Raw genomic sequence first — 11866 nt, 5'->3', positions numbered from 1 at the left:
CGAGTCCCCGAGGGAGGCGGGAGTCGCTTCTCCGTCCCTCTGGGGCCGCCGCACCTCGGGGGGAGAAGGCCAGCACGTGGGTGGGGCCGGCTGGGGGCGTTCCCCCCAAAGGAGGGAGCCCCACGTGGCTCTTGCCCCTCACTGCCCAGAAAGCCGTCGTTCCCTCCTCCCCCTGGTGGGAGAATGTCTGAACTTTGGCCTCTCCAAGTTGGGGGAAACTGAGGCACAAACCGTGACTCATCCAGGCGCGATGTCTCCGCGTGGGGACTCGAACTCGGCTCCTCCCGGCTTTGAGGCCCTCCCTCCACCACCCAGCACACAGTAGGTGCTTAACACATAGGGGCCAAATTTGGATAGAACTGAGAGCATGAGATCAAGACCCCAGAACCGGGGGCCCGGCAACCCCAGAAAAGGTGAAGAAGGACCAGCCTCCTCCCCTGCAAAACGAGGGGCCTGCTCCAACCTAAGGCGATTATTATGACCAGGCAATGGGGGAGGGTCCCCTGGGCACCCACAACCTTCCTCTGCCTCCTCCCACCCAGATCCCGGCGGCGGCGGCGGCTGGGGCTCCGCCCCCCGCTGACCTCGGGGGTCCCCAGAATTGTCTCCCACGTTTCTGGGGGGCCGCGGCGTGATGGGCGCAGCTTGTCCCCCCCAGTCAGGACCCAGGGCCGCCCCCGAGCGGGGATTTCCCAGCATCCCCAGGACATTCTGAGGGCCAGGTGCCGGGGCCCCACGTGCAGGTGGGAGAGGGTCCCCCAGAGAATCCCAGACCAAAGGCACAAGTTGGGGGGGCAGAAAGCGGGGCGGTGGGACCCCGACACCGGGAGGGGAGCAGCCCCCTCCCCCTGCCCCGAACACCGCGAGTCAGAGGTCAAAGGTTTTATTGTTTTATGGACGTTTCCCAAAACAGGATCTAACCGAGGACGGAGCGGGAGCGGGACGAGGGGAGCGCGGGGGCGGCCGGGCCTTCGGCTCACTAAGGTGTCAGCTGCGCTGGTAGCAGGTCGGGGCCGGGGCCGGGGACCCGGGGGGATTTGATCTGCCCAACTGCAGGGGCTTGGGGGGGGAGGGGAGGGGAGGGAGGGAGAGGAAGGTTAGAGGGGGAGGGAGGAGAGTCCTAGAAGCCAGGAGGAGGCGGGGCACAAACCGCAGCTTATTCCCCCTTTTTCCCAGGGTTTGTGGGGAACCGACTGGTCCGCCCCAACCCCCTTTAAACACGGAAGGAGAAGCGGCCCTGCGCCCCTGCCCCCCTGCCCCCCCAGGAGCCCCCGGGCCCTTCAGGAAAACAAAAGGACCGACCCCGGCCCCAGTCCGAGGATGGCCGGCTGCTCCCAACAGCCCGGGCCCGCAGCTCCCCGGCCCCTGCAGGACCCCACCCCCCACCCCGTGTGTGTGACCCACCCGCTGACCCCCCCCCGCCCCCCCGCCCGGCCAGGGCCGCTTCCCCGGAGCTTCCTTGCCAGGCTCTGCCCGCGGGGCCCTGGGGAACTGGCCCGGCGCCCCCCTCCCACCCCTCCCACGCTTTTTGGTTCTGCTCTGGGGACAGATTGTCTGGTTCTCCGAGCTTCCCCTTCCCTGAGAACAACCCCTGCCCCCTGTCCCCACCCCCACCCCCGCCCCCCAGAGCCGGGCAGAATGTGCGGGCCCCCAGCCCCCTTGTGCTCCCTCCGGCCGGCCCTGCCCCCCTCCCACCCCCCCCCCCCCGGGATGACAGGAGCCCGGCCTAGGCCCTCAACCTCCCAAGGACGAGGCTGGAGTCCAGGATTTCTCCCAAGAGGGAGAGGAGCCTCCGGGGTCTGGATGGACCCTCCCCAAGCGCGGCTCCCGCTGAACTTCCGTCTGCAAGTCACCCAATAAGCGCCCCCCACCCCCACCCCGCCCCCACCACTACTGTCAGGCACTGCTAAGGGATAGAGGGGAGACACGGGTCCGGGCTGCAGCCCTGCAGGGGGCGGGGGCAGAGAACAGAAAGGTCCCGAGAAAGCCCAAGGGAAGAGTTGGGGGAGAGTGAGCGGCGGGGGATGCGGGGAGGGGGGAGGAGCGGGGCCAGCAGGGGGAAGGGAGCCCGAGGCCCGGGGCTACTGCTCGCAGATCAGCGTCTCCACCACAAACGTGTTCTCGAAGTGTCGGATGGGGTGGCAGTTCCCAGCATGCCGCTTGTTGATGCCTAAAAGGACACAGGCAAAGTCCCATGAGCCAACGGGAGAGGGAGGCCAGGAGCCTGGAGGCCGAGGGGACGGAGGCCGAGGCAGGGGGATCCTGGGCTAACCAAGCTCCGACGCTAAGCCCAGGGGCAAGATGGGCCCGCGTGAACCCCAAGAACCGACAACGCTCTCTGGCTTTTCTGGGCCATCACCCGGTCCCCTAAGCACAAGGGAGGGGAGACCATCCGGAGTGCTTCCCTCCCGGGGCTCATCTGTAGTATGGGGCCCGGCCTCCCGCAGCCTCAGACCTACGGGACCACGGCCAGACGCCCTTGGGAAGCCAGAGCAGAGAGCCCGAGCCGGCCCCAAGGGGCCTGGCTGACCCCCCAGAGCCCTGGGCCGGCCCTCCGAGGCCTGGCTGACCCTTCGAAGGCCTGGCTGACCCCCAGGCCGGCGCTCAGAGGCCTGGCTGACCCCCCGGAGCCCTGGGCCAGCCCTCAGAGGCCTGGCTGACCCTCGAAGGCCTGGCTGACCCTCGAAGGCCTGGCTGACCCCCGGGCCCCCTGACTGGCCCCTAGAACACCTGGACCCCCAGGCTGACCCCCGGACCCCGGGCCGGCGCCCCCGCTTACGTCTCCGCGCGGCCCGGCGCCGCAGTCTGTACGTCTCTTTGCCGCTGCACAGGCGGTAGATGAAGGAGCCCAGCTGCTGCATGTCGCTGACGTGCTCGGTGACGATCATCTCCTCCTGGATGATGTAGGTCTGGGGCAGGTAGGTCCCCTTCTGAAAGCACAGGCCCAGACAAGCCTCAGGCCCCGCCCCGGCCCCTCACGCCCCAAAGACAAAGGCCCCCTCCCCCCCCCCCGCCAGTGGCCTGTGCTCTGCGGGGAGACTGTGCCCCCCCCCCAGAGGGGATGGGGATGAGGTGCAAGGGGCCTTTAAAAAGCTCCAAGAGGCTCCTGGGACTGAGGCCCACGAGAAGTGGGAACCCCAGGGCCCGGCAAGGGCAGAGCCCACACTGGGCGGTGTGCACAGAGCACGGCGCGGGGAGGGGGTCTGCAGAGCCGAGGGGGGGGAGGGCATGACCTCCGAGCAGGGCTGCTGGGCAGGCCGGTGACGTGCCCGGGGCACCCACAGCTGGGGGGGGACCAGAGGGGACCTGGGGGGGCCATACCCACCTTCACATTCACCAGCAGCTCCAGGAGGTTCCTGGGGGGCATCACGATGGTCGTGTTGAGCTCAATGACGTAGCACTTGTCCAGAGCAATGTCATGGTAGGCGGTGAGACCCTGGGGCCGGGGGAGCCTCAGTCACAGCCCGTCCTCAAGGCTCCCCTGCCCCACTGGATCACCGCCACCCTTCCCCAGGGCCACAAGTCAGACAGCGGGCAGTGGCAGCAACCTCCACCTCCATGTTTGCCTGGTCTCTGCCCAAGAACGTTCTACTGACAAGCTAGGACCTCCTGGAAAGAGCCTGGGGTCAAACCAGCCCCTCCTGGCTCTGTCAGGCAGGTCCCTGTCCTCAGTTTCCTCATCTGTGAAATGGGCTGAGCTACGTGACTGTCCCTGTCTGTGCCAGTTCTCAGATCCCATGAACCTCTCTGGTCCTCGGCTCCCCCGTATGCAAACGAGCCAGTGAGACCAGAGGACTTCTGACATCCATCTCATTCTCCTCCCAGATCCACACCCAGTCTCTGCAACAGCCTCATGTGAGAGCGTCTCCGGGGGCCTGCGGACACCCCCAGTCTTCACCGGAAAGGTCGGCTCTTCCCGAGGGAGCGTCTCAGAGAGACAAGAAAGGAAAGGAGCCGAGAGACCCCGGGCAGGGGCGATGAGCCGCTCCCACACTCAACTTATGCCAGAGGATGGACTGTCATTACACCCACAACCTCTTTTTCTTAGTGTTTGACATATGGAAGCGGTCACACTTGTCAATTATTTCCTAGTTTATAATAAAATTTGTTTTCAGTTTGTAAATTATTTTATAGCTTATAACAATTTTTTTAGTTTGTAAATTATTTTATAGTTTAAGATTTTTTTAGTTTGTAAATTATTTTCTAATATAAAATGATTAGTTTGTAAATTATTTCCTAGCTTATAATAAAATTTTTTATTACAGTTTGTCAATTATTTTCTAGTTCATTATAACTTTTTTAGTTTGTTAATTATTTCAGTTTTTAATAAAAAAAATTTCTTACAGTTTTACATTATTTTCTAGTTTATAACAGAACTTTTTTTTACAAAGAAACAGCCTCTTTTTCTCATTATTGAAGTATGGACTAGTTGTAAAACGTCCGAGCTGGAAGGGAGCTCAGAGACCCTGGGTGCAAACCCGTCCGGGCAGGAAACCGGCCTGGAGAAATTACCCAGAGCGAGGGCCGGAAGGGACCCCGGCCAATCGGCTCATTTTCCAACAAAGCGAGACTTGGGGAAGGTAATACAGCCACTACCGGCCGCGCAGACCCTGGACCCGGCTGGGGTCTCGGATCATCCCGCACTGCTCTACGACACTTTTCCAGGGAGAAAAAACTAGACTGTGTTAGGCCCAACAAGGGCACGATGCCATTGCTCCTTCCGGCTCCGGGAGCACCAGAAATCCTCCCCATGGAAGAGGCCCCAGAGCCGGTGGAACAGAACCACGGCCGACGCCGACGCATCTATTTCACCTAATATGGATCCCGCAGAATAACCCCTCCTGAGAGCCGCCTTCTGGTGGCGCCGCTGAGGGTTAGAAGGAGCAGCCTTGAGGGACATCACAGCGTGTCCCGGACTGGTCAGAACCGGGTCACCTTCTGACACATGGATGTCTCTGCCGGCCGAGGGCGACCCGGAGAGAGCAGCCCCTCCCCCCTCCCCTGGAGGGCACCCCCCCCCCACCGAGGGCAGCCCCTCACCCGCTGGAAGTCATGGATGATGTCGGCCGGGTCGCCGCCCCCGAACTGGGGCACAGGGATGTTGATGTGCTCGTAGTCTTCCTTGATGTAAATCTCCACGTTCTCCTGAAGCTCCAGGCGGTTGTGGAAGGGGGACGAGAGCGAGTCCTCATAGAGGACCCCGCAGCGGAACACGTTCTCCCGGGGCCGGTGTGAGATCTTGGGAGCGAGCGCAAGAGGGGGCAGGGTCAGGGCCAGAGGGGGCCCGGGCTTTGGACTCCCGGAGACCCCTCCCCGGGCGCTGCCGGCTGACCGGCAGGGAGGGACCGGAGGCTCCCCCAGATCTCCAAGCTGGGACTCAGTGGGAGGGGGCTGGGGGGTCCCCACTCACCTGAGGTATCAGGTAGTGTCTGTACATATAGACCGAGGCGAAGAGCAGGCCCAGGAGGAGGACGATGCCAGTGGTCAGGGTGAACATGCTGCTGATCAAGTTCCTCCGTGCCGCCGTGGTCCCTGGGGGCAGCCCATCCTCCTGGGGAAAAGGCACCAGCGTGAGCCCCTCCCCGGCCTCCAAGGGCTCAGGGAATGCAGGGAGCCGAGCATCCCGGTCAGGGGCCAGGTTCAAATCCTGACTCTGATGCTCTGAGATGACCCGGGTGACTTTAGAGTCCTCCGCTTGCTCCTCTGCACAATGGGCATGATAATAACAGCACCTGCCACACAGGGACAGGTTGTGTGAATACAGAACACTTCAGGTTAAGGCAACCCTCGGAGCCCTCTCTGGGTGACGCCGCCGTGCACAGAGCGCGGGCCCGGCCCCTCCCGAGTCCAGCCTCAGCCACTCCCCGACCGGGGGCCCGGCCACGGCACCTACTCCGTCTGCCCCAGTTTTCCCATCCAGAAGCCACCCCAGCTGCTTTGCCAGACCCCAAAGGGGTCACAAAGAGACGGACTGAACGAGAAAAGCTTCCTCATCCCTCCAGCTCTCCGTGAGGCAGGGCCGGAGTCAGGGGTCCACTGATCGACACCCCCCCTTCCCTCTTTCCCCTTCCCCCTTCCCCCGATCTTATGTGTCTATCTGGAGGAAGCTGCCCCAGAGGTCTCTGCTGGACTGGCCCGACTTGGTGCCTCGATCGTGATCAAGGCAAATGGGCAGCTGCACAAAGCTGGCAGGGAGGAGTAATCCAGCGGGAGAGGGAGGAGTAACGCATGGGGTGACAGAGTCCCCATAGTATAAAAATATAGACCAAGGTGGGCGCCTGCTGAGTGGCGGCTGGCACTCAGAGCTTAGGAGACCGGCCTGGGACCATCCTGCCTATGGCACTCGGGTCTTTCTGCCTGCAAAGTGCCCATCTAGGGCGCCTGCCAATCATACGCGGTCCAGGTGGAGCGCCACCCGCAGGGCTTCAGTGAGACAGAGCCTGGACCGAGTTCAACCTCCCATTTTACTGAGAAGGAAACTGAGGGAAGAGAGAAAGCCCCCCAGCCCCCTCCCCTTTCTCAAGATGGAGGCCGGTCGGGTTTGTGACTTCCCAGAATCGCCGGGCACGGGGCCGAGCCAGCGTTCCCCACCTCCAGCTCTGGGCTTCCCTCTCAGCTGGACAAGGAGCTGCCCTTGGGCAGGGCTCTGGCCTCCCCCTCCCGCCCGCTGCAGCCACGGGCACTTGGGGGAGGGAGACTCCCCAGGGGAACCAGCCTCAACCTGGAGCAGGGCCCCAGCGGGGCAGCCCCGTCCCAGCTCCGAAATGGGAACATCGGGGGCATTTTATGGGTGAGAGACAGAGATAAGTCAAGGACACCGTGCTTCCTGGCCGGCAGCTGCCACATCCTTGGCTCCCCCGGCTTTTCAGGGACCTTCCCCCCTTCCCTCTGTCCACATCCCCCCATCCGGCAAAGGTCACAGCCCGGCATCCCATTAGGGAAGCACAGGAAGCACAGAGGGGAGCCTGGGGGGGTAACCCCCCCTCATCACCCCCTCCCAGAGCCCTGCTCTCAGCCCCCCTCCATCCCCCCAGCCCCTGGCCGGAGGAGGCCGTGGGAACACGGTCAGGAAGGAAGGAAGGAGCCCAACAGTCCAGCTCAGATGTTGGGCTTGTGCTCTGCGGGCCCAGGGGCAGCCTCAGAGCTGGGGCTCCTAAGGCCTTGGGGGCTGAACGTGGCTTGTCCCAAACAGTGGAAGCTGATGCTGGGCCCGGCCCCAGAGAGCAAGTGGGGGTGGGGGGTAATGGGGTAGGGTGGTCCCAGGGAGTCTCAGGACAGGGTGGAGGAAGAGGAACCCAGCTCAGGGCCTGGCTTCTCCTGGAACCCACCACACCAAGGATACTCAGAGTGACCCCAGAGTGTGGAGGCTCTGGAGCCGCAGAAAAGAGCCATTTAGGTCAAAGGATATGAACAGACAATTTTCAGATGATGAAATTGAAACTGTTACCACTCATATGAAAGAGTGTTCCAAATCATTATTAATCAGAGAAATGCAAATTAAGACAACTCTGAGATACCCCTACACACCTGTCAGATTGGCCAGAATGACAGAGAAAGATAACGCAGAATGTTGGAGGGGATGCGGGAAAACAGGGACACTGATACATTGTTGGTGGAATTGTGAATACATCCAGCCATTCTGGAGAGCAATTTGGAACTATGCTCAAAAAGTTATCAAACTGTGATCCAGCAGTGTTTCTACTGGGTTTATACCCCAAAGAGATACCAAAAAAGGGAAAGGGACCTGTATGTGCCAAAATGTTTGTGGCAGCCCTGTTTGTAGTGGCCAGAAACTGGAAAAGGAATGGATGCCCATCAACTGGAGAATGGTTGGGTAAATTGTGGTATATGAATGTTATGGAATATTATTGTTCTGTAAGAAATGACCAGCAGGACGAATACAGAGAGGATTGGCGAGACTTACATGCACTGAGGCAGAGTGAAATGAGCAGAACCAGGAGATCATTATATACGTCAACAACGATAGTGTATGAGGATGTATTCTGATGGAAGTGGATTTCTTTGACAAAGAGAAGATCTAACTTAGTTTCAATTGATCAAGGATGGACAGAAGCAGCTACACCCAAAGAAAGAACACTGGGAAATGAATGTAAACTGCTTACATTTTTGTTCTTCTTCCCGGGTTATTTTTACCTTCTAAATCCAATTCTCCCTGAGCAACAAGAGAACTGTTTGGTTCTGCACACATAGATTGTATCTAAAATATACTGTAACCTCTTTAACATGTATAGGACTGCTTGCCATCTGGGGAAGAGGGTGGAGGGAGAGAGGGGAAAAATCGGAACAGAAGTGAGTGCAAGGGATAATGTAAAAAATTACCCTGGCATAGGTTCTGGCAAAAAAAAAAAAAAAAGTTATTAAAAATAAAAAAAAATTGTTATGTAATTCTGGGCCAAAAACATAAAAACAGCCATTTAAAGGCCTTTGTCATCTGGGCTCCAACCTCCTCCTGGACTGATGACATTGCCTCATGTGGCCAGACATGGGGCCTTGAGCTGGGAAACCCCCACCTTCTCCCAAATTACTTTGTATTCCTGCATCCAGACAAAGTGCCAGGCCTGGAATCTGGAAAACCCGAGTTCCGATCCAGTGGCAGACGTGGCCGTGTGACCCTGAGCAAGTCACTGCCTGCTTGCCTCAGTTTCCATCTCTCACATGAGCTGGAGAAGGAGATGGCAAAGCATTTCTGTGTCTTTGCCAAGAAAACCCCAAATGGGGTCACGGAGAGTCGGGCGAGACTGAAATAACTGCGTGATGACGACAACAGTAACTGTGAGCGCCTCAAGGGCTGGTGCTGTCTCCTTCCCGTCTCTGTCTCTCCCGTGGCTGCCACACAGACTGAGTAGCTTTGCCCCCATCAACAGACTTCATGCTGAAAACTATCTTTGCACGAATTGAAAAAATAGAAAACTAAAGAAATAACAAAGATCCAATATTTATAAGGGGGAAAAAAAATCAAATTCCAGTTTGGTTTAGAAATTTATCCAGAATCAAGAGAGCGCCCGATACCAGCCCCAAGAATAAGCAGGGCCCGCAGAAGTGAGACGACACCTCCCCCCGCTCGCTGCGTGTTTTCAGATTATATCAATGTGTGGGTCGTTTTGTTCCTTTTTCCTTAGAAAAAATATTTTCTTGTTATAAGATATGACTCTGGAAAGGGAGAGAGGGGGGCTGTGAGAGGAAATTAAACTAGAAAAAATATAAGGTTTCAATAAAAATTTATTTGTATAAGATCGAGTTAAGATGCTTAAGACAAATAAAACCATGGTTTTCCGTTACTCTTTTAGTGATTTAACTGGGAGCGGGGAGTGGGGAAGAGGAGAGAGGCGAGTCTGGGATTGATGCAAAGAAACTCTTCGATGTCAGAAGGGATTGGCCAAAAGGAGTGCGTCGCCCCTCATGCCCCACCACGAGGTCATTCAGAACCATCCACTTCCCTTCTGCGCTGTCCCCTCCCTCTCCATCCTCTCCCCCAGCTCCTTCCTTCCCACTTCTCCTGGGGCCACAGCCCCTCACTGACGTCTGCACAGAAGCCGCCGGACGACAACATGCTGGGAAGGTCACCAAGGAGCTACTTGCACTCCACAGCCCCGCAGCCCCTCCCGGGCTCTGAGACTGCGTCCCTGCTCCCAGTGCCTCCCAGACACAGGTGGGAAGCACCGGGAGCCCCCGACCCAATGCTCAGGGCCTGGTGGCCGCCGGCAGACGCAAGAGTCCAGGAGGGAACCGGAGCCGGCAGATGGGGAGCAGAGCCAAGCCCATCTCCATCACCCGCTACAGAAGTCTCTAAACATGCTGGCCAGAAAGGTTCCAGAAAACGCTCGGTTCCCCACACGGAGCACGAAGGTTCCAAGCAATCATTGAGAGACGGGGAGAGCACTTTCCCGGCTCCGATTTGAGAACCAGAAAAATACTGCATCCCGTTGCCAAGACAACCCGTCTCCCCATGCTGGGTGCCCCGGCGCCACCTTTGTGCCGATTGTATAAGCAAAAGCCTGCGAGCCGAGTCGCCCTGTGAGGTGGCCAGAGCCCCGAGGCCTGGGGACAGTCTGTCACCACCGGAACAAGAGCCAAGCAAACTCGGAGCTAACTAAGCCGTACCAGGTTGCTGTACAACGGGAGCCACACCGAGGTAACAACCTCCCCCAGGCGGCCTCTGGGGACTGAGGAGCAGGGGGCGATTCCACCGCTTTCAGCACCATGGCCAAGGCCAGGCTGGGGTGGCAGGACCAGGAGCTCCCCAAAGAGGATTCCAGCTCAATGTCTACTGGCCCAGGAGACAGGAGACCCCTTTCTCCCTCCACCTGGCGGGGGACAGTGCCTCCGGCTTCTCTGAGTGGTGCCCCATCCTCGTCCATAAAAGTACTGGAAGAAAGGGACAGATCAGACAGGGATTCTGGGGCAGGGAAACCCCCAGGAGTATTAGGGAAAGCAGGAAAAATCCATGGCATGGCCGGGCAGCAGAAAGCCAGAGCTGGCCAAGCCGGCCCCAGAAGCCAAATGGGCCAAGAAGCAAGCCTCCAGGCCTGGGGCCAAGTTCAAGGCCGGCTCGGAGCCTTCCCAGTGAGGGACGAACTGGCTCCTCACCTTTGAATCAGCCCGCCCAGTTCCCTCTGCCTCTCTCCTCCGCGGTGGGAGCCCAGGGGACCCTCGGGAAACTAGCAAGAGCCAACCACGTGAATCATCCATTTGAGCTTTTACTGATTTCCTAAGATCATGGGGGAAGGGACTTAAGAAGCCACTGAGCCCATTTTAATGACAAGATAAGGTGAAGAGGGATAGAGGTCACTTGCCCAGGAATCAGAAAATGACAAACAGAATTTAAATCCAAATCTTTCCGAATCTGAAATCTGAATCTGAAAGCCAGCCTTAGGAGAAGAGGAGGAGGGAAGGAAAACAAAGAGGAGGAAAAGGAGGAAGAAAAAAGGGGGAAGAGGAAAAAGAAAAGAAAGGAAAAAGCAGTTCAAAATGGAATCGACACAACAATCGAGTCTGCCCCACTCTACAGCAACACGGGGTGGGGGTGAGGAAGCTCATCCGGGAAAGGAGGGGGAAGGGTGACGACCACAAGGCCCTCTGGGAGCATCCCCAGCATCCCCAGCCTGACCCCATCCAGGAGCCACATTTTGGCTGAATAAAAAGCCTGAGTTGGCTGGAGCCCCGGAGCTTATCCACAATTCCAGGGGAGACCCCTCAGCCCTCAAAGCCTCAGGCAACTGTCAGCCTCAGCCCGGGACCAGCACAAGGTGGCCTCCCACCAAGGAAACCCCACCCCAATCTGCGAGGAGGACAATGGGCAGATGTGGGGGAGGGAGGGCGGGAGGTCCCGCTCAGCCACAGAAGTGTCAGCCCCCCTTGGGGATCAGAGAGGATCAGGGAGGGCCGCCAAGTCAGGGGGATGGGCCAAGCGAACACCGAATCCATCAGCAGCTGGACATTAAAAGGGCAGCTTTCTACTCAAAATATAGGCGTTTGCTAATCCTGAGCAATCCCCAATGAAGGCTGGAGGACCCCAACCAGGGGCTTCCTTCTGTCGGCCGGGAGGGAGGGGCCTGGACAATTGCTACAGATTCTAACCAAGTCACTTAAGCTCCAGGGTCTCTGAAGTTCCTTCCCTTCGTGCTATTGCCTCTCACACCTAATGTCTGAGTGACCCTGATCCAGTCGTTTCCACCTGGGTCTCTGTAAAAGGACTGTGTTCAGATGATTTGAGGTGTGTCCAATTCTTCCTGTGATGGACAATTAAAAAAATGAGGGAAATTATTTATATTAAATAATATAATTATATATTTTATTTTTATAATCATAACATATTGATATTATAATACTATCAATAATATATCAT

The 11866-nt window shown here is 58.0% G+C and overlaps 1 protein-coding gene across 1 annotated transcript; it reads right to left on the bottom strand.

Moving 5' to 3' along the window:
• Positions 1–1694: 1694 nt before the first annotated feature.
• On the bottom strand, positions 1695–11146 carry ITM2C (integral membrane protein 2C). The gene is made up of 7 exons (XM_031968769.1): positions 11028–11146; positions 10123–10386; positions 5411–5768; positions 5041–5238; positions 3326–3436; positions 2780–2930; positions 1695–2170 (listed from the first exon to the last, which is right to left on the bottom strand). The coding sequence occupies exons 1-7, from the start codon at positions 11144–11146 to the stop codon at positions 2082–2084; spliced, it is 1290 nt and encodes a 429-aa protein (XP_031824629.1). The 3' UTR covers positions 1695–2081.
• Positions 11147–11866: the final 720 nt, after the last annotated feature.

This window comes from Sarcophilus harrisii, chromosome 4 (assembly GCF_902635505.1).
Source record: "Sarcophilus harrisii chromosome 4, mSarHar1.11, whole genome shotgun sequence".
Taxonomy (NCBI): Eukaryota; Metazoa; Chordata; class Mammalia; order Dasyuromorphia; family Dasyuridae; genus Sarcophilus; species Sarcophilus harrisii.
The sequence above is the reverse complement of the archived record's forward strand: the minus strand, read 5'-3'. Positions and strand labels throughout refer to the sequence as shown.

Excerpts from the sequence above, each read along its gene's own strand:
- ITM2C (XM_031968769.1), bottom strand. The coding sequence starts at position 11,146 with ATGTGGCTCCTGGATGGGGTCAGGCTGGGGATGCTGGGGATGCTCCCA. Across the intron at positions 10,387-11,027 it reads CACCCCCACCCCGTGTTGCT|TACTTTTATGGACGAGGATG; the intron begins GTAGAGTGGGGC and ends CCTTTCTTCCAG. Across the intron at positions 5,769-10,122 it reads TCCCGTTGTACAGCAACCTG|TGTTCTGTATTCACACAACC; the intron begins GTACGGCTTAGT and ends CTTAACCTGAAG.